Genomic DNA, 22,361 nt, shown 5'->3' with positions numbered 1-22,361 from the left:
GAGGACAGTGGTGGAGAGGGAATTAAAGAGGCAGTAAAGATGAGATAAAGAAGGAAAACAAGGGAGGGAGGGAATAGGATTTGCTGGCCCATTCATGCCGTGATGGGTGTGAAGTACACACAGACATGCCTTTACGCACACACAATAATATCCTTATAAAAAAAAAAGGCTGCTGTGAGTCCTGTTTGTGGGAGTCTGACATGACACTTGGCTGACACAATAAACATAGCGAGAGTCAAGAAACGCAACAGAACCTGCAAAAGCCAAAACACATAATGATAGGCCATCCACAGTAGCCAGTAATATAAAAGGTCAGTTTATAGGGAAGTAAGAGAGAAAGATAGAGGTGAAGAAGAGTGAAAAAGAGAGAGGGAGAGAGAGAGAGGCAGTGAGATTGTGAAATGAGTGTATGAGCATGTGTGCCTTTGTGTCCCTATCACTCTGTGTTTGGTTCATTCCCCAAAGGGTCTTATTATGCTTCGCGCTGGCTCCAACACAAAGGCAGCGTCTCTGTATCTCAGCCCATCCAGCTCCCCCAGAGAACATTCGAGACACAGCAAATCCATTTGTTTGTCAGCTTCTGCCTCTATTCGGACTCGGACTAATCAGATATTATTCTCTTTGAGAAGCATACCACTGTGCAGCCTGGCCTAGCGCTACAGTAACGCTGGCCCAGCACTAAGATAACATCTCTAAGAGAGGACTTTTTGTACTTGTAAGCACTGTGCACCGACATCATAAAACAATGTTAGAGGGTAAATTATAAAGGTATCTCTCAGTGCATCAAATAATCATCTTTCTAGTAATAAGGTCTTTACTTCTAGGAAATATCTTCCATCTTATTAACCAATTACAGATGAGCCTACTGGTGGGTAACTAAGTTTTTGGCCCTTGAATTGGTTGAGGATTATTGGGATATAAGAGCACAAGGAATACAATATCCTGTTTTTAAAAGCAGCCATATAATCCAAGCCCAAGAGCATGACACAGATGGAAACCGATGGCAGATTACATATCTTGACAGTGCAGAGAATAAATTGCTTTTAAAGAATGAGAGAGACACTACTGAATACAGAAGACACTGCACCAGTGATGGCGCAAGTATACACCAAATCCATATCTATTGATTGCACGGTCACAAGGTAGCCTCATTTCTATTGTCGGATTTTAAAGAGGACCTATTGTGCTTTTTCCCTTTCCTTTAGTGTGTTAAATAGTATTTTGTGCATTTAAAAGGTCTGCAAAGTTACAAAGCCCAAAGTCCACGACAAACGGAGTTACTCTCGCCCACAGAAACATTGCTCCTGAACTGCCTGAAACGCCTTGCTTGAAGTCCAGTCTTTTCTTCCGTAATGTGGTGATGTCACCAAGTAACACATTTGCATAATACCTGCCTAGTTAGAGGGTGAAAAGAGGTGCTGCAGCACAGCCGGTATGAGAAAACTAAAGCGTTTTTGAACATTAAAGCATGTAAACGTGTTCTAGTAGAAACCCAAAATACAAGTATGAACCTGAAAATGAGCGTATCAGCACTTTAAGTCTTCTCTAACGCAGAAAAGAGCAAGAAGAAATACTATACCAAAGATAAAGGCTATCAACTGTAATACAGCAGGTAGCTAAATCAGTTCAGTCATCAGATTTCATGTATTGTTTGAATTGGGTTTCACATCATTCAAGCTACTGCAGCAATGTGCAAAGGTTACCTCTTTGAGCTCAAAACATGAATAGAACTGAGTGTTTTATTCTGCTGATTGAATTAGTGAGGACTGGAATACTAAAAATGCAGATTGAAAGAGATGTACAAAATCATGTTTTCAAAATGTTTTGGTTTAGCACCGTCATATTATGTCTTACCGAAACTCTGTAAATTATAAGGCACAATAGATGCAGCCAATCCAACCTTCTAACAAGAGATACTGTCCACCGCAACACGTAGGCAGCAGTCAACCTGTTGACACAGACTGTGTTCCCACTCAGCACACTGAAAGCACGACGGGTTTTTATTACAAAATACAGCCAAAAAAGGGTGTCTGAGAGGTTAGCAGGCTTGATCAGACTCTATAAAACCACACTCACTTTGAAGATTTCATTAAAGTCGGGTTGCCCCAGCCGATGAGGATGCGCTAAGCTCTCACATCATCAAAACTGCACACACACATAGAAATAAACAGGGACACACACGCATATGAAGAGCCACACAGATCTGACTACAAGTCTGGATATGCTAATTCCAGTCTTGGAGAAAAGCTGCAGCCCCCCAGCCAGTGTGGGAACTCAGTAAACAAATGGAGCACAAAGCACAAAGTGCTCAAAGAGAGGATTACCAAGTCGCTCTCTTTCTCTTTTTTCCTCTTTCGCCTTTTTTTCACACTGCCCCCCCAACACACACACATATAGATAGGCACACACTCCTCCTCCTCCTCCTCTTCTTCCCTATCTTGCAAAATTCAATATTCACGCGATGTCTTCTCCAGTGGGCGTTTTCGGAAAGGTAGCCATAGCGGGGGGTCCTCGGCATCAGGAGTGACAACAAAGCCAAGATCAATAATTTGTCACAGAGCTGGTCTGCCAGGTTGAGCTTCATCTCTTTCTCTCTCTCTCTCTCTCTCTCTGTCTGTCAGTCTGAAAAAGAGACGTTTCCTCTAGTTTCTGCAGAACCACATGCGCTGACCCCGGAAAGTACAGGCTGTGTTTACTGTCAGCAAAAACATTCAATTAAATGAGCACAATGACATAGTACGATGCGGATTATGGGAGTTGTCTAATTGCCGGGTAATTGCATATTGTGAAGGTTTTGAGGTCGTGTTTGATATGACCTGCCCAGTTATAGGGAGCTGAGTTGGTTTAGGATAATGCATGGTGTCATAACAGATTACACATACATAATTCTTCACGTATGTTTAATCAGGGATACTTAGCGAGCACTTTAAGTGGAACTGTAATGCTGTTTGCTTCAAGTGTGCTGCAATTATGGCACACATGATTAGGTTATGAAATTGGACACGCAAAGTTCAGCTCAGGGTGAGCGAAAGTGTGTGTTTGTGTGTGGATTTGTTCATTTGTGTGCAGGCCTCCCACAAAAGAGAACAAATAGCTCACAAGCTTTGACCCAAAGTCCAGAGATTTTGAGGCTTTGAATTGATTTCAAGCACTCTTGCGGATTGACTGAATCAACACAAAGCATGGCAGAATACACTTTTGGCTTATTGCAAAGCCCAAACTCGCCATGCTGACTGCACTGTATGCTGAGCAGGCTCAATCTACAGGAACTGTGCAAACTCAACTACCTTTAAAATCACAATGCTTGAACTGTAATTTGCAAGACTCCAGGAAACAGTCTATAAGACAACAACTTCACAGTCTGGTCCGTTGAATTTTGTACTAATTACAAAATTCTTTCTTACAGCTAGACAGATAGTTTGATAGTTTGAGATATCAGCCTGAAATTGCTGCTGCCACCCCAATACAATGGAGTCAAATGGAATTTTTGTTTGTGGTGCTTACATCATTAAAAGGACGATGTGTAGGATTTGGCGGCATCTCTATTGGTGTGACTGCAGATTGCAACCAACTGAGTACCCCTCCACTCCACTCACTCCTGCCTTTCCGAGACTGTGGTAACGTGAGCCGCCGAGCGCAAAACCGTGGCTGGCGGTACTGCAGTTCTGCATTCGGCGGCTCACGTTACCGCAGTTTCACAAGCATGTCGGAGAACTACTGTGGCCTTCAGGTAACAAAAATGTGAAAGGCTCTCTCTAGAGAAAGTATTTGGTTCCATTTTGTTCATTCTGGGCTACTGTAGAAACATGGCAGAGCAACATAATGGACTCCGTGAAGAGGACCCGCTCCCTATGTAGATATAAACTTCTCATAAGTTAATGAAATCACAACGATTTTTAGTTTCAGGTGTTTATACACTAAGGAAAACATAGTTCTGAACATTATATTCCATTTACACTGTTCCTTTAAACACAGAAACCACCCCAAAAAATCTGTTTCTCCATTACTTTTAACTTTGACTTCATTTTAACTAGATTCTACTCAAGAAATGGACTCTATGAGGGACAGGAAGAGGCAAAAATTCCAAAGATGTATATCTCAAAACTGGACAAATAAAAGCAAAACTATTTGCAATTCTACGTGACTAGATACCACTAACATGTCAAGGAAACTGACCCTTTAATCCACTCCAGTAATAGAAAAATGTGGCCACTACCTTTCTCTTGGTTGCTTTGTCGACTAGTTCTCACTGCATGTGGAATGAACAGAGGTATATTGGCTCTACTATAATTGCAATTCAATTCTAATTAGATCGTCAGTCCACAAGTTCCACAACATAACCTTGACTAATCCACATCTATCATCCCGCGGCTGATAACCTCCAGGAAGGGATGAGACAATTTCCTCGAAGTGAAATGTGTCCCTCCGCCGTCAAACCAAACAGACCCGGCTGTGTTATTAGCCGAACAGTGAATATTGATGGACAGTGATGAGGCAGAGGGGGAATCAACAAATGAGGGGCGATGGAGAGAGGGGTGGGGGGGGACTCTGTGGAGAGGCTCACCATGTCTCCTCATTACTGCCTGGCGGAGCACACTCCAGAGGGGGAAGAGCACAAAGAAAAGAAGAGGTGAAGCAACAAGGACAGTTTTCTACGTGCTGTCCAAATTCCTCTTGACATTTAACTTTTGGTCCCTTGTGAAGACAACACAGAGATAGAAGCTGACACTTTTCCACAGCATTATTGATGATGTCTTTGTTGTTTTCTTCAATGTGCAATCATAACTTAAAAGCATAAGGTGAGGGATTTGATTGATGGGGGTCATGGTCGGGGTGAGGGGGTGAAGTGGAGCCCCCTTGTAGCGCTGGGCTTTTGTGTTTTGCCAGCGAGGGCGACATGGGCAAATTACGCGGAGCCCCAGCCATCTGCTGAATGTTAGGGGTCCTTTGTGTCCCTGTGTCCCCTCGCTGGCCTCAACACCCCAGTGTCCATCACTGAGAGAGGAGAGGAGAGGAGAGAGGAGAGGAGAGAACAGGAGCAGACATATGACTGAGACTGAAGTAGAGGAAGAGATTAAGAGAACTGAAAAGGATTTGGCGAGGAAGATTGGATGATATGTCGGGTCGAAGTGGAGCCTTCTTGAGAAAGTTCCTGTGCAGCAGCTGAGGGAAAGTGAGAGATGACAATGAAATGCTTTGAAATAAAAAAGCCCAGTGACCAAATACATGGCCTGTAAGGAACTGAAGGTTAGAGAACCAAACAGAAAAAAGCAGCGAGTGAAAAGGAAGACAGAGAGAGTGAAAAATAATAGGAGTAGGAGTATGTGTCCCTCCATAGGGGATAAGAACAGCTCTGTGTGGGGCGGGTATTTCCATTATGAGCGAACAAAATCTCCGGATTCCCCTCGCATTATTAGCGACTGACTCTGCCGTTGCAGTGAGAGCAGCGCATCTGTGTTTGGGGTCATTACAAACATTCTATTTGGGCCTTAAATTCAAAGAGTCTTTGTTTGGGTCACACTCTTTCACCACTGCTCTCTGCCATCCGCCCATTCAGCCTATTGAGAGCCATGGAAACAAGAAGTCTTTCACTCTCTGCTCTCTTTTCTTACAGCTTTTCTCCGACTCTTCCTCCCAACTACTACTCCATTTTTCTGTCTTCATCGCACTGGTCCTCGCTGCCATGTGACTAATAGGAACAGGAAGAGTCAGACGTTTACTTAATTGTGCTTCAAGGTGACTTAGTAGATGTTGGTGTGTGTGTGTGTGTGTGTGTGTGTTTCTCTGCAAATGAAGTAAACTCTGTGGAACAGAAGTAGACAAGGCCAAATGGGCTGGAATTGGCTCTAATAGCTTACCGGGCCCTGTGTGGGTCCGGTCTGCCAGATCCTGTACACCCAGATAAGACATATAAAGAAGTAATCAAAGCTTCAGTGGGGTGGAAAATTGTAAAACCAAACATTTACAGTAAATGACTTCCAAAGCCACAACTTCCATCTATCCATTATCTGTAACCGCTTATCCTATTAAGGGTTGCGGAGGGGGCTGGAGCCGATCCCAGCTGACATTGGGCGAAGGCGGAGTACACCCTGGACAGGTCGCCAGACTATCACAGGGCTGACACATAGAGACAGACTACCATTCACACCTATGGGCAATTTGAGTCAACAATTAACCTAACCTGTATGTCTTTGGACTGTGGGAGGAAACCGGAGAACCCGGAGAAAACCCACGCTAACACGGTGGAGAACATGCAAACTCCACACAGAAGGCCAAGCCAGGTTTGAACCTGCGACCCTCTTGCTGTGAGGCAACAGCGCTAACCACTGCACCACCATGCCGCCCTAAGCCACAGCTTTAAAGCTTTAAATTGATCCAGTGGTTGTATGAGTTTTGTGTATAATTTGAAAGAATTACACGTATTTCAGTTACACTCTCTCGCTCCTAATCTCTCTAATACAGAGCAATAAACCAGCAGGCATGTATCCATGACAGTGAACTCTATAGGGGTATATATTGAGGTTTATAAGGTTTCACTCTAGGGTTCATAATATGATAAATGTGCCTGGAACATTTTAAAAATGCACACATGGAGGAACTGACACTTTTCCTGTGCGTATATGCCACAAGATGTGTGTGTTTGTGTGTGTCGGTGCGCGTGTGCGCTCGCGCCCCATGATGGCAGCCATTAGACAGGAGTAAGGCAGCCATGATGAATCGGCACTTAGCCCAGGGAAGCGCACTTGCTCAATGGGCTGTGAATCTCCCGCTGCCACTGTCAGCCTGCAGAATGTTAAATAAAGTTATTTGAATATTTGTAATATTAATGTGCCAGCGTGTCAAAAGCCCGCTGAAGCCTAACGGTGAGAGAAAATATGAGAAGATTCATATTAAGGCTGCTCTGGTGAGGAATTACATAAACACCCAACTAAATAAATACACAGATATAGTACATAAATTCTATGAGTTCCATAAATAACTAACCAGAAAATAGTATGGATACTAATATTACTCGTTATGTTTCTTATTGTGATATTTCACATGAAACAATGCTCCATCCTTTCTAATGCTTTTACTATCTGTCCCCATCCAAGTCCATGTGGTTGAGAGGACTGTGAGCAGCTATGTGCTTGGCATAAGAATGGCCCACTGAGGTTAAAAAAGGAGAAGCAATAAGCTTTGAGCATGGTTAACCAATTACAAAAGAAGACAAAATGGCCTATAGTAGAGGGCCTCATAAAATAAGACTGCCAGCTTTATAGACTCCAAGCAGGCATTTATCAGCTCATAGAGAAATTTGCTTCCCCAAAGAAAAAAAAAAGTGTTAACAGCAAAATGAAGAACAGGCAGTCCAAAAGTTTTGAATTGCTCTACATAGTATGGCATTTAGCCCTGTTTACTCTGCAGCAACATGCGCCGCATCATTCACTTTTAAGAGTTTAAACGTCAAAATAATTAGTTTACCAGGGAGCTTTAATCACTCCATATTTGAGAATACAAGGGACATTAAAATGATCAATGATTATAACAGATTATTAAAAAAAAAAACACAGAGATGGATGTGAAGCAAAGCTAATCAAGGTGATTCTATCAATCACTCAGCTGGAGGCCACGACAGCGACCATGAGAGGGTTCAGTAAAAAAAACGTCAGATCAGTCTTTCTTAGATACTTGAAACACACACACACAAAACAAGCTTTGCGTTGTTGGTGGAGGTAGTGGGGTGCTATTTGGAGTGTCTCCGCTCGATTTAACATGGAGGGTGATAAAATATTTAGCAGATTGCTTACATAGCCAAGGGGGAGAGAGAGGGAGAGAGGGAGAAAGAGAAAGAAAGAGAGAGAGAGAGGGGGATACCCAAATGGCTTGTGTGGGAGCTGGGGAGCTGGTAATGAGGATGGCATGCTGGCATCATCGTTACAGAGCACAACAACTCAACATGGTCTCTCTGCCCAGCTGACAGCAGGCCACACACACACACACACACATATACACGCACACACACACACCACGCTACCTGTCACTAATTAAAACATATAGATTACAGAAAGCGCAATCAGGTACAGGGAGGCTCACACACACACGCTGACACAACACACAGCGTTTGAACATGCACACACACATACATACACACACAATTAGGGTAATTTTCTCTGTGATAACAAACGACTTCCATATTTAAACAAGTAAAGAACTATTAATGTGTCACTTAAAAACAACATTTATGTTTCTGTGACTGACACAGCGACTGTCTGTTTAATTATGCCATATAGACTGAATGCGTGTTTTGTCATTTTATGTAAAGCCATAAAGCCTTAGCCAGTTTTATATCAAGCAAGACTGATTGTTTTGTCATTAAAGCTGCAGTAGGCAGAATTTTCTTGGCATCATTGGGCAGAAATTCCATAATAACCTTTCAGCATATTGTAATTCAAGTGATCTGGGAGAAAACTAGACTTCCACACCTCCTCATGGCTCTGTTGTGACAGGAGACTTTGGCCAATCACAGGTCATTTCAGAGAGACAGCCGTCCTATTGAGCGTTCCTATTGGCTGTGCTCCGGCTGGGGGGCGGTGCTTGGTATTAACATGGCTGCCGGGTCACAAACTTTCTCATTTTACAGCTAAACAGTACACTACAAGATGTTTCTGAAAACATTTAAGGAGAGAAATAGGCATTACAGTAACTAAATATTGATTCATATTTGATCAGCGCTGCCTAGTTTGACCGTTTGATCGGAGTTCGCGAGTGATTAACAGCTGCTCAGAGACAGCAGGCTTCAGCTCGGCTCTGATTGGTTGTTTTCCTCCAGTCTGTAAAATCTTGCAGATGCCATTAAGAGCACCGGAGGACACCGGAGGACACAGAAGCACATGATTTTATTCAGATTACCGGTCTCATGCATTACTGTGAGGATGTAGTGACCGTTTTATAAAAAATAACTTTTTTAAATCATATTTGCTCTATTTCTACCCACTGCAGCTTTAATGTATTATGTTTATGCTCTCACGCCAACCATTCACAAAATACACCAAATGGACAATTTTCACATGAGCGTGTGTTGAGTAGGCAGAAACATTTGTCTACTCTTTATTTGCCCTATTATATATTCGGACAATATTGTAAAAGACTGCTCAAAACAAGCAATTTCTTGTCATGTTTTAATTTCCCACAGTGCTTTTTTCTTTTAAGCACCACACCGCCTTCCCTTTCCTATGTAATACCTTTCCTTCTCATGTTGCTCTCAACGAGGGGAATTATTTCAGCGTGATCTCATATTCGTTTTGTTCCTGTTCCTGTTACTTCATCTCTAATGGGCAATTACTTCAGACCCGATGCTGAGGCCATGTTATTGCACCAACCCCCAATTGATTGGTTGCCCATAGTACTCAGCTTCCACAAGCACTTTAAGGTTGGATTTCCCTGTTTAAATAATGGATTACAAGCCCATGAAAAGAGACTTGGAGGAAAATAAAAGGTTGAGGTTGCTCTTATTGGAGGGGCTTCTCGGAGAAAATGAGAGGGGAACGGATTCCATACGAGTCTCCGGAGAGTAAAGCTAGCGATGAGAGATAGAAACGCCAACATCATCTGTTTCTCTCCTTCTCTATAACTCTGTTTCTCACTTGCATGTGTGTCCTGAGACTTAAGGTCAAGTACAGGTTTATACTACTCTGCTACTACTACAGCTATACACTAACAACTCCCTCCCTCCACAGGTTGTTTTTCATACATCCCATAATGCTTCATTTTCCATCAGAGAGACATGTCAAACTGAACACAGCAGGAAGTCTACTTGCTGTGGGTGGTGAAAGAAGGAAATCAGGGGGATTGTGGGAATTAGTGGAAATATACGTCTCCTCCTCTGTTCAAAGAGTCTTTGTAGTGCAGTGCCTACCGGGGGACTGTGTGTGTGTGTGTACGTGCCCGTGTGTGTTTGTGTTTGTGGTGTTTACAGCAGTGCCAATGCCCCCCACTAACACAAGCCACAACAAGCCTCCTACCAACACTTGGGGATATAGGGCTCCAATTACTGTGCTGTGAGTGTGTGTGTAAGGTTGAGGTAAATAATGGAGGGAAAAAAGGAAATTCTGTGGAGAAAAGGTGGACAAAAAAAAGACAAGGATCAGCATCAAGTAAGTTTGCAGGACTTAAAAAAGATTCATCCGTTAAAGCCTGCAGGTTTGTTTACATTAGAGGGCAGGCAAGGTTATTTGGCTAATTTGTTATAAAATTCCTGTACTGAACTTCGCCTTACAAAGTTTAACCTTCAAAAAAATCCACAGACACTAATGTCTAGCTCTGGTGAGAAAAAGACAGAAAGTAAAGCTAGTCTAAAGGGAGACACACATAGAGTCAATCCAAAAATATTGTTATTGTAATTTCAGTATCTTTCATCCATTTCATCATTTAATAAAGGTTAAAAATAAAAAAAATCATCCATGTTGCAGTCATATTTCGAAGTGAAACAGACTGTACTTAACATAACACACGGCTTAAATATGCTGTGTCACATGTTTATACATTACCTAATGTATAAACGACAATGTATAAGTAGAAACTTAACACAGGGATTTAAAACAAGTTGGTTAAAGGTACAGTGTGTAGGATTTGGCGACATCTAGTGGTGTGGTTGCAAATTACAACAAACAGTACCCCTCCGCTCACTCCTCCCTTTCCAAGACTGTGGTAACGTGAGCCACCAAGTGTAAAACCATGGTAACGTCGTTCGCCCTGCTCAGAGGCCATCCTTACTATAATAACACTACTTCAGGAACAACGGAAGTCAGACGGCGGCTGGCGGTACCGCGGTTTTGAACTCTGCGGCTCACGTTACCGCAGTTTCACAAGCGTGTCGGAGTACTACGATGGACTTCAGGTAACGTACAACTGTGAAATGCTCTCTCTAGAGCCAGTGTTTGGTTTGTCCATTTTGGGCTACTGTAGAAACATGGCGGAGCAACATGGTGGACTCCGTAAAGAGGACCTGCTCCCTATGTAGATATGAAGGGCTCATTCTAAGCTAAAGAAAACACAACGATTCTTAGTTTCAGGTGATTATACACTAATGAAAACATAGTTATAAATATTATATTCAATTTCTGCTTATAGATCCCCGAAATGCTACACACTGGCCCTTTAAACAAGCCAGGTTAAATGGACATAAACTGCAGTCCCATTGGTCGGAGGGTTGATTGAATTAAATATAAAGAAAACATAAGAAGAAGTAACTCTTTTCTATTGTGTATCAAAAGCATAAAGTGTCTCATGTTTGTCTCATTACGGGATCTTGTTTAGCTCAAAATGCAAATATTCAGCTGTTTTATTTCCATCAGTTTGAAACTTTCTATTAGACATAATGATGCTATGGTAGTTGTTTAGAATATCACACAGCTGGAATAAAGATTCACAGCAGGCAAACTACAGACAGTAGATTATTAGTTTGCACATTATGCACTGAAATACTTTTTTTACCGTAGGTGTGGGTTACAATACAAAGTTGCTTTTAAAATATGTAAATTAAATGAACCTCGCACTGAAACAAAAGATAATAATCGCAGAAACAAAATCATGTAAAATGAAATGAACTGTGAATAATGTAAAACACAGTTGGGATGAGATGAGATGGCAACGTTAGATGTGAAATGAAAACTTCCAGTAATGAACTAAATAAAGGCAACCAACTTTTACTTTTGTCATTTTCATTTGAAAGTCATTCCACCTCAGCCACCTTAGACTGTGTGTGTGTGTGTGTTAGTGTGTGGGTGTGTTTTGCGTAGGACGTAGAGCAATGCGAGAAGGATACAGTCAACGCAGTCACACACAGTGTGCTTTGTAGATATGTGGCACTCTCATATCTGTTTATTGATCAGAGCAGATGTGCGTCAATCAATCTTATCTGGGCTCCACACACTCTCCAGCTAACCTCCAGAGGCAGGCCAACCAATACTGTGCCACACTGAGAGCCCCAAGCCACTTATATTATCATCAGACACCTTGAGCAAATTTTCTTTGTATGTGTGTGTGTGAGTGTGTGAGAATAACAGAGCGTAAAGGTGCATTAGAGGACAGACAGAGAGAGAGAGAGAGAGAGAGAGAGAGAGAGAGAGAGAGAGAAAGTGACAGCTTGAACCGAAAACCCAGATTAACCTAGTCTTTATGTGTGCGCTATTATCTATTCCTCAGAACTTAGTCTTCCGCACATCATACTGAGGCAGAATCAAAACCTCTCGCCATCTGTAAAGTATGCTGCACAGAAGGCTGGCATTCGCTACAGATTAAGACTCAATGCTAATGTGCACTTTCTAGTATGCCGGAGGTGGATGTGATCAAGGAAGAAGTACGGCACATCATGCTCAGCAAAACACATGAAACAAAATCAATTCAGCCATTCCAATGATGTGGAAAAACCTGTGATCTAAGGCACGCTGGTGCCTTGTTAAAATGCAAGCCTAAAAATAGCGCAAATTCATGTCACCTGTCTTCAATGAGGTGTTCTATTATGAGTAGTCTGTCTTTTTAAAAGAGAGTGAATGATGAAAAGCTTGCAACTATCAGTGTTAACACTCTCAAATAGCAACCAAATGTATTTAGCTCTGCTCATTACTTACCTCGACATACGTTGCCGTTGTCAGGCTCAAACCCAGCCTTGCACGTGCAGCTACCGATAGGAACCATCCACTCTCCGTCTCCGTTGCAGTACAGCTTTATAGGGACGTCTACTTCCTCTGAGTTGGGAATGCAGATGCCTCTCGCGATCACCAGCGAGGTGCTCTCAGCCCCCGTCATGGTCTCTGGAAAGATGGCAAAGTTCTGCACCACACTTGGGCACTTCTTATAAAAGACCCTGACCGACAGCAGGGACATGCAAGCGCCGTAGTCCTGAAACGCCAGGTAGAAGCCATTTTTAGACAACGGGCCGAAGCTCCGCACCTCTGTGTTGACCTTCATCAGGCGTCCGCCAAAGTCCACCTGCGAGAAGCTTTCATCTGCAGCAATGGTGTCCACCTTGAGGTAAGGGGCCTCCATCCAGAAGGCGGTGCCTTTAGTGGCGATGACGGCGTCAGTTTCATAGTAATAGAGATTAAACGTCTCCTTGCATGAGCCGGGGACGTTGGGGATGGAGCTGCAGTCACGCACGGTGAATCTGATCTCCACGTAGATGCGCTGCGCGCCACGCCGATCGATGAAGGTGGTGAGGAGCCAGTTGTTCTGACTGGGCTCGAAGACATTACACACCTGGTAGGTCCTGATTGTGTTGAGGTTTTCATCATAGCCGCTCACCTCCTCCCACTACGGAAAGAGAAGGAGAGAGAAGAGTGCACATGATTGATTAGTAATCATCGGTGATAAGGCTGTAGTGCTTTCTCATTTTTTGATAGGGAATGCTAATATTGGCTGAGCCACAGAGAATTTGAACACACATCAGTAATCTCCCTAAAGCACTGAATTTGAGTCTACTTCCTGGATTAACAGAAGGGAATCAGCATGGCGAGCTGTGGGGCTTATTCGTCCATTGAGAATACACAAATGTCCTTCTTTTTCCGAATTATAAACAATTCTTTAAGTGCAGCAACAGCAAAAACATCACTTTGCCAACTTGTTCTCTAAATAGTATGTGTTCTGCCACTGCATAAGCACAAACCCCATAATTACTTTGGATGCGCTGCTATTTGCCGTCTATGCCGAGCATGGCTAGGCACAGAGTTGATGCATTATAAAATATGGTGTGTAACAAATTCAAGATTATGCACTATTGAATTACAATTAGACAGACGGGGGGGGCTACTACATGGCAGCCAAGTGCCGGTCTGATGGAAAGGCATTCGCCTGCAGACTGAACTGAAACACACTGTAGGCCATTTCTTGCAGGTGTGACCCAGAAAGCATGTTGGATGAGCATCAGAAGTCCCTCGGGGTATTAACTCAGTGCACAAAATCATGATGAAAATGTGCCATTACCATTTGGCTGGAATCACTGAGAGATTTGGGAAGAGAAATTACTGATAAAAAGATGCTTGCCGAGAAGCTTGCATTCAGACGAACATTTTTGTATAACTGTCCAGCTGTGCAAAAAGCTGGTCAAGCTCAAATTGGTAGAGACAGACAGTCTTCTATTCTAAATGTGATATTTTAATTTGTAAAGCTATTTTTATGATGTTATACTTTGGCATACAGCTGTAGAGCAGACAGAAAAAAAACACACATAAAGGCAGTATGCGTTACATAAAAGCCACGCCGACTTGAAATGAATATTTTGTGGAGCAGAGAGAGTGATTTGAAACAGTTTTGAACATTTTCCCTCTCAGATCACTCCCACCGTCTGTAATAACACCATTCTTTTTTACTCTTATTTGAAGCAAAAGCTTGGCTCACAGATTTATTTCTCCAACCCCACCAATGATCCAAACAGCTGTAGGCCAGGAGGAGTTAATGAGGTCTATGGAGGAGTAAGTGGGCCTCCAGTCAGTTCATGTTTCTTGTGAGCATATATCTCCTGGTGCTTCCTCCTTCTTCTGACCTTTAAGGCCCCAGCTGCTCAATCAGGCCTAATGGACATTCAACTCTCCACACACAGCAGCCTCACACAGCTGGTCAAATGATGGGAGGTATTCAGAAATCTTGCAATAAGACAATGTTAGACGAGATACATGTACTGTATACCATCAAATTTGGGAAAATATACAAAAAACAATGAGGATTGCAAACTATTTGGTCCAAGAAATGCATGGCAACATCTGGAGAAAAACAAGAAGCTTTGGGTCAGGTGGGGGCAAGGAAGGAGAGGGAGAAGACATGTGGAGAATAGCGACACCGCCGACATGATAAACGAGTTTACAGAAATCTGAGGTGCAAATTAAAGCCTTTTTTCACCGCTGCTCCCTCAGTGCCCACTTCGCCGCTGTACTCCTCTCCCCCCTCCCTCTCCTCTCTTCCCCTTCTGCTCTCTTCCCTCGTCTCTGCTCTGTAATGACCATTCATCAGCATTACAGCAACCTGTCCCTTCCAGCACTGCCTGTTCATTAATACAGCCCAGCCCGAGGCTCCTCTGCACTCGTCTGCTCCGGTCTAGGAGGGGGTCCTCACCGCCCCCCCGTCTAGCCAAATGACCACCATCTTTCACGCCAAAGAGAGGCCGGAGGCGTCTCCGATAATGCCCGTCTGAAATCTGTCCAGAAATTCATTGGCTCCTATAATAATGAACTGCAATATCTTCTGTAGATATTCGGTGTCACCATTGTGCCAAAGACAAAGAAAACTATTACAGGTGCTTCGGTTACTTAGCAGAGACTCTTTCCTCGCATCCTTTTAGCGCTTTGTATTCATCTTCTATTTACGCCCGTGTGTGTGTGTGTGTGCGCACTCAGAGATCGTGCTGTTTATAATTTGATGGTTTACCGACCACATATTGATTTGCTGGCTGTTGTTTTGCTGCTGGAGAGCTCGAGGCAGCACGCCACGTTTCTGCTTCTGTAGGTCCAAAACATTTTATTACTCTGAGTATTAACATTGGTATCAATTCTTCAGCGTCTTCATCATCCGTCCTGTTCTAACAACATTGAAATGCGTGCGAAACATGCATTTAAGAGGCAAAGACGCTATCTAGATAAGCCGCAACATGCCCAGCAGTCACATCGATACTCTGCCTAGGTTTCCTATTTCTATTTCTTTGCTCTTCCACAGACCTTTTACATCATTTAAATCAAATCTATCTCCTGCACTACTGCGTGACATCTCTCTGACCTTGCCGGAGAAGAGAGAAGAGAGGAGGCATTATCACCTGTCACCTCGCTGATAATGGAATTCCCTGGTCCTTGCATCCATTTCCTCTTCAAGGATTTGTGTGTGATATAACACTGTTAGTCCTGCACTGTGTATATTTAGTCCATGGATTATGGGCGTAAGCGCAGATGCATGTTGGAGGCATGTATCATTCATATTGGCTCAAGGTGAACAAGGTGTGGAAGGCAGACTGGAGTGTGATTTTTATGTTCCCAGGTCTTCATTTGTACAACGCCACCACATGTTTTTTCCATAAGCTCAGGTGATAAGAGATGATGGCAGTCGGCAGTAGAGGCTGTGGATTACATCTTGATGAAATTGAAGTCATGGCAAAAACAAAATGAATACAGCGGGTGTAAGTGTTTGACTGAAAAGCATCACTTTGGAGAGACTTTTATGTGCCTCTATAACGTCAGCTCTCTCCCAATTAGTTTTACTGTACATATTTCTGCATCTCTATATCATTACCAATCTCACTGAACACAAACTTTCTTGCTGATGGAACACCAGACAAATATTGAGAGCCTCTTCACACAACACTAATTTTCACGCCAACCAAATGCACCCATTGGCTCCACTCTAATGGCTTTGCTTTTGCCAGTAATATAGGAGACGCTCTTCTCCTACCCTTGATTGTCAAGTGTGGCCATTGTGTGTGTCATTATGGCTGCTCTGTTTTATGGGCAGCAGCGAGGAGATGGAGGAGCTATGGATTCACAGAGCGCTTAATGTTTGTGTTAATGACCAGTCACAGCTAGCTGAGCTGGAGGAGAGAGGGCGGAGGAGAGAAAAGAGACAGAGTGATGGATAAAAGAAAAATACAAGAGCGGAAAGGAATCAAGGGGAAGGAGGGGTTGAGGGAGGGTAATATATTCAGGCTGATGCTCCCCTTCCCACAGCCTCAGCTCGCTGCCATCAAGCCATCGATACTCTGCCCTCATAAAGGCCATTCATCACATTGATCTCCTGCCATTACCTTCAAAGGCTAAAATAACACAGAGCGGCTCAGATGGCCACAGTCGAGCTCTAGAGGACCGCAGCGTCCAACAGTGAGCCGGGGACAAGCAGAGCCCCAATCACAGAGCTGAGAGTAACCTGTCAGAACACGGATGTAACACCTGTGGACAATAACGGGAGAAATGGACTGGACTAATGAGTCATTTAGGGCAGGCATGGTGGGAATGGGACAGGAGCTACCGCACACATGCTGCAAGATTACAGTCATGCTTGATAGTGATATAACAAAAGCTATGGAGATGAGATCTGGCCTGAGAATAGTACAAAAGGTCACATAGTCTGTTTCCACCACATTAACCAGGGAGTTTTTCAGGATTGTTTTTAGGAGCTCAAGAATTTTACTTGCTTTTCAACTTAAGGAACCTAGATCTTAATGTGATTCCTGGGCCATACTTCCTGTTCCCCAAAAGTCCCTGCACTGGGGGTTGTATTTTCTAATAGGCAAAGACCGAATTTTGCAGATGTGACCATTGCTGACTGGTCAAACACAAGCCTCAAAGCTACTACAACTTGTTTACAGCAGTCACTCACTCAGAAATCAGCAGTGGGCGCCAGTAGTATCAATGTTTCTATACGGTACATACTAAAGTAAGAAATAACCTGCACTGAGCAGTAATTTACGTCGTCACTTCCTGAGAGCCTCCCTGCCGGTTGGAGATATGTAACCATGGTAACCAGTGCCAACCTGAGTTGACCAAAACGACGGTCTGTGAGAATCAAAGTCTGAATTAATTTAAAATATGTATTACACCTAGCAAAGTGAAATCTTATACTTCTGCTGTCCGTTAACGTCCGTTATGAACATTGTCGTCACTACCACATTACATTGTGGGATATTTATGCCAACGTAGTGTCCAGCGTTGCATACTGTAATATCTCACCGGAAATAGTATGCAATTCACATACTATTGGTTTCATACTAAGGTTTCAGACATACTAAAATATCTCACATACTGTTTTTGCTTACTAAATAGTATGTTAGTATGGAATTTCGGACGCAACCTTTGACTCTAAATGGTACCAAAACTTACTAAATGAACATCATGCATACTCACGTTTACAACATTTACTGAGGTAATAAATCAAGTGAGAAGTAGGGGTTAATTCTTCATAGGCTTCTATAGAATCAGACTTCTTTCTGCAACCAGAGGAGTCGCCCCCTGCTGGCTATTAGGCACTTCAGCATTGGCTTCACTTCTCAGACCCCGTAGGTTTCCCTCTGGACAACACTTGTATTTTCAGTCTCTCCCTCTACCTCTGCGGGTTTCTTTCCAGAAAACTCACAGCAGTAGATAACAAAGAATGACGGGAACTCTGAGTTGTTGTTTTGTCACATGAAAACAATGTGTCTCAAAAAAAAGCTGTTGCTTTCCATTATGGGTAATTTACCTCATCTTCAATGTTCTTTAGATGCTGTGGAAATGTAAACAAGAGCACGCGAAAAGGATCTTTATTTCCCAATTTAGGTCACGAGTTTTGTTCCTGGGGCTTTTTTCCAGGGACTATTTGGTGGAAGGAGGCCAATGGTTGCCACAAAATGAAATTCGGGAATAAAGTACAGTAGGAGCACTACAACTTCTGTCCTGATGTACTGTAACTATACCCTCAAACCAGCCAAAACACTTGGCAGCAATAGGTCTGGTTGTGGCCCAGGCTTAACTACACATCCATAAAGACAGCTCTTGACTACTTTAAGCTCATAATTCAACAGCAGTCAATCCACACGAGATGGAGACTTGAATAGAGAAGCATCTATTGGGCTGATCTCTAACCTCCAGTCTTCTGGCTGATTCTCAGTGGAGTCTCACTCACTCACTGCTTTTCAAATCCATCAGCACCAGTTAATACAGCTATACACGCTCAGAGCTACTGAACACAGATGGATGATGAGCAGCTCAGAGCATTTCCACATTTAAAGCTTCCTCAGCCTAGAAAAGGTCTACAAAATGCCACCGCAAATAGCAGATGAGCGCCGGGAAACTGTTTCTTGAACGGCCATCAAAAGTGCCATTATTCAGTCTGACGATGGGCTTTTACAGCAGGACCGAAGGCAAGAGGTGTACTAAATAGAAGACAGCAATGGCCAAATGTAACCGCTCCATCGCCATCTCCTCAACTCTGTCCCAGACTACGCTCTGCTGGTGCTGTTTACAACTGAATGATTTGTGTCCTTTTCAGTTAAAGCACTCAACTTTGAGCAAAGGGACAGTCAGTACGAGAGGTTGCTTCATTTTTTTTACATGATCCCCAAAGGATTCTTGGACTAGATTGTGTTTATATAGTGTTTCCGCCAACAGTATGGCTAGGGGTGTTGGGTAACCCCAAGAGAAATGGCTGGCACATTTGTGAGCACTTTCTACCCAATACTTGTCTGTTCATCTATCAATGCAGGACTAAAACATGTGGGTGGAGGCAAGCAGGAGATTGCTTTTCATACTACAGGCTTAGGATGGACATTTCAATAATGAACCTATTTGTTATTCATGACAACACAGCATTGCACTGAGGCAGGGAAAGTATACCTTCATAGAATCCATTTTTTTAATAATTAGGCATGAATAAATCAGCATTTAAAGAGCTGGCTTTTGATAAAAGGAGAGAAGAAAAGAAAAAGGAAGGGCGCACATGCAGGTGAGATTCACATTGACATATTTGTAAAGGCCAAGGTCTCAGAAGGACAGTGGATTATAGCTGGACATGAAAAGCTGAGATAGGGATTGAACTCTTTATGCCCCTGTTGAAAGATGCTCTTCTCATTTTCCAAAGCTCACCGCCGACGGTAATCACAAGACAGACAGCTTTTTCTTTCCAAAGGCTACTTCGAATAACCCTGACTTAATGAGGATATTTGCATTTCAACCTTTGGGTCCGTTCCTTGAAGACGAAAGAATGGACACGTCATGTAAAGCAACAGTTGGTTTACCTTGGTAACAATAACTGCAGCCACATTTACCCACATCTTCTATAAGACACATGCTCGTCTCGTAAATTCACATATTTCTGAAAGCTACGCCTCGGCCTCCACCTCACACACACACACACACACACACAATCAGACTACAGCCTCTAAAATATGCGGCGGCATGATTGCTATTATCATTTCTGATCAGCTGTGTTATTGAATGAGGGCCGCTGTCAGGCCAGTTGCATGGGAATGATTATTTTGCGGGGCATCTGTGGCCTAGTTCCGCCTGGCTGGATGTGATGGATGGGGAGGAAATGGTGATGTCTGAAACACTCCCAGTCCTGCCAGATCTCAGCCACTCTATAATTACAGTCACACAGTTTGACTGAGCCCAAATAGAACTCTGTCTGTCTGCGTCAGAATGAGGGACGATGAAGATCTGCTCTTCGGCCACGCCCACGCCCCCGATCAATACGTTTATTTCACTGAGGTGTTAGGCAAGGAAGTTCATCTTGATGTAGCTGAGCATTAACACTATCCAAGGCTTTTTTTTTGTTTTGTCTTGTTGGTACAGGTTGCTTTCATACCAAACTTGATGTGAATATATGTTCACACTGTGTGAGAAATGTGCTATGCTGACATATTCTTTGCAATTTGGTCTACACACTCCCAAATGTCTTTGATATGCCTTTTTTCTTAGCTCTTGTAACAGATGCACATAATGTGGCGTCACGCTGCGCCATTCAAGTGAACAATCCACTTGGGCGCCTGGCTCTCCCACTCCTCCATCCAACTTTTGTACTATCATTATTAACACTCGCATTTTCAATTACGTGCTGGGTGCTTTGAAGCGGATATGCTGGGCTGAAGATGTTTTTAGATTTAGCTGCTAGTAAACACAACCCTCTTAGATAGTATAGTAGTAGTTAGTCACTCATTGCAGCTTCTACTGTTTACTTGGAAGACAGCATTAAAATGAACAGAAATGCTCTTTTTTCCACCCAAGAAGAGTGGCATTTAAATGTTAACAGCAGGCAATTTACCCTCATCATTCCTACAGAAGATTTAAAATGTGGAGATGTAATTATTAACACAAACATAATTTGCAGTGACTGGTGGGCGGTGGAGCTTTTACAAGGTTGCTTGGTGTACAGTAGTAGGTGGGAAAACAGAAACAAGAGAATTATACAGCAGCTGATGTTTAAAATAGAAAGAAATGTGTTCTTGATAACTTCTGTTCAATACATTTGAACAATATTTACCATTGAAAAATGTAGTTATGAAAACAACTGCTTGAATTATGGCTACAAGACTCTAAACTATGAACATACTGTGTTTAGTCTACCACACGTTTTCAGCGAGGTTTTGTCAAGGCCATTGGCATTCGATACCACCGCACAAAGGCACGCTTTAGCGCCAGAATGAAACGCACCGGGCGTTCCACTAACTACAATGTAAACCCATCCGCAGCAGCAGTAAACACACAGAGGGAGTGGCTGTGGTGACGTAGTTTAAACAGCAAAAAATACACTAAAGGCGGGCGGGAGGGGAGGTGGATGGGTCCAAAAAAACACAAGTCTTTCATCCAGGAGACCGCTCTTTGTGTCCCGTGCGTTAAGTTTCACTTTCACGTTACAATCAGCTGTTCGTTTGTGTCCTGTGTTCACAACGTTCAGTTACATTTTTTAGTAGTTTTAAGCCCAATAATGTTGGTCTTTCCTAAACCTAAACTATCGTGGTTCTGTTGGCTAAATCTAAAGTGACGCCAGGGGGCGTAACAAAGCGGCAGTATGTGACGAGTTGGGATGAGAATGCGTTGCCATTTCATATACAGTAAAGTGGAAACCGCTTATAGTGATCGACGTCTGTCAGGGTCAAATTGATCACTATAAGCGGATGATTATTATAAACAAATTTTTGTCCTTGTGTCGAGGATCCGGTCGGCAGAGTTTCACTTTAGGGGCATTACGTAACGAGGCATTATCAATCCACTTGATGAGGGTGGCTTTAGCTTCAAACAGGTGCTTTCCCAGTGCGCATTCATTTTTTATTCAGAGAAAATTACTTTATTTTTCCCGTCATGATATCAATGTGCACGCAGCACAGGCATCCAGCCGGAAAGCAGACAGTCTGCGAGGCAAAGTATCAAGGGAGTAAGGTAAAAAACAAAACAAAAATTCAATTAATATTAGTCTAACGTGGTTTTAAAATGTCGGACATGGACATTTTCAACGATAGTTATAAATGCCAGCAGTCTCCAATTATTAATTTTGACTGCTGAAAAAAAGGAAAGTGGTAATTTGTGCAGGTCTGTGTGGAATAAGTATAAAACTGATAAAAGAATTTCAGATCTTTACACAATCATCATGTTAGAAGTGAATGAGTAAGCCTAGAAATAAACCAGTGAAAGTTTCGGGAAAGCTTCATTAACTCAACAAGGTATTTAAAAGGACAAAAACAGGGTTAAAGGGATAGTTTGGGTGTTTGGGTCTTTCACGTAATTGTGTTGAAAGAGAGAACTGTTTCCTGAAGACTTTAATCCCAAGCTGGTAACTCCCACTCAGGTACCTTCAGAGAAACCACGCAGCTGACGGAGCCTCAACAGGGCTTTCAGTTTCCAGTAGCAACATTACCTTGAGTCACCCTGTGTAAAAGG

General features: G+C 42.9%; 1 protein-coding gene and 1 long non-coding RNA gene across 4 annotated transcripts in view; one reads left to right on the top strand and one right to left on the bottom strand.

Moving 5' to 3' along the window:
* The window catches only part of LOC119498363 (ephrin type-B receptor 1-B), a 168,563-nt gene that overhangs the window by 84,023 nt on the left and 62,179 nt on the right, over nt 1-22,361 (bottom strand). For all 3 annotated transcript variants that reach the window (XR_005209107.1, XM_037787193.1, XM_037787194.1), the window contains exon 3: nt 12,612-13,293. Coding sequence is in view for 2 of the 3 variants with exons in the window: in XM_037787193.1 (XP_037643121.1) it covers nt 12,612-13,293 (682 nt within the window). In the remaining variant the exon portion in view is untranslated. The remainder of the gene's footprint in view (nt 1-12,611; nt 13,294-22,361) is intronic.
* On the top strand, nt 171-22,185 carry LOC119498364. Its single transcript, XR_005209108.1, has 3 exons — nt 171-1,397; nt 12,955-12,956; nt 22,175-22,185. It is a non-coding gene; the product is annotated as an uncharacterized LOC119498364 (long non-coding RNA).

Source organism: Sebastes umbrosus, chromosome 12 (genome assembly GCF_015220745.1).
Source record: "Sebastes umbrosus isolate fSebUmb1 chromosome 12, fSebUmb1.pri, whole genome shotgun sequence".
In the NCBI taxonomy this organism is placed as follows: Eukaryota; Metazoa; Chordata; class Actinopteri; order Perciformes; family Sebastidae; genus Sebastes; species Sebastes umbrosus.
This window is presented reverse-complemented; position numbering and strand designations above follow the sequence as displayed.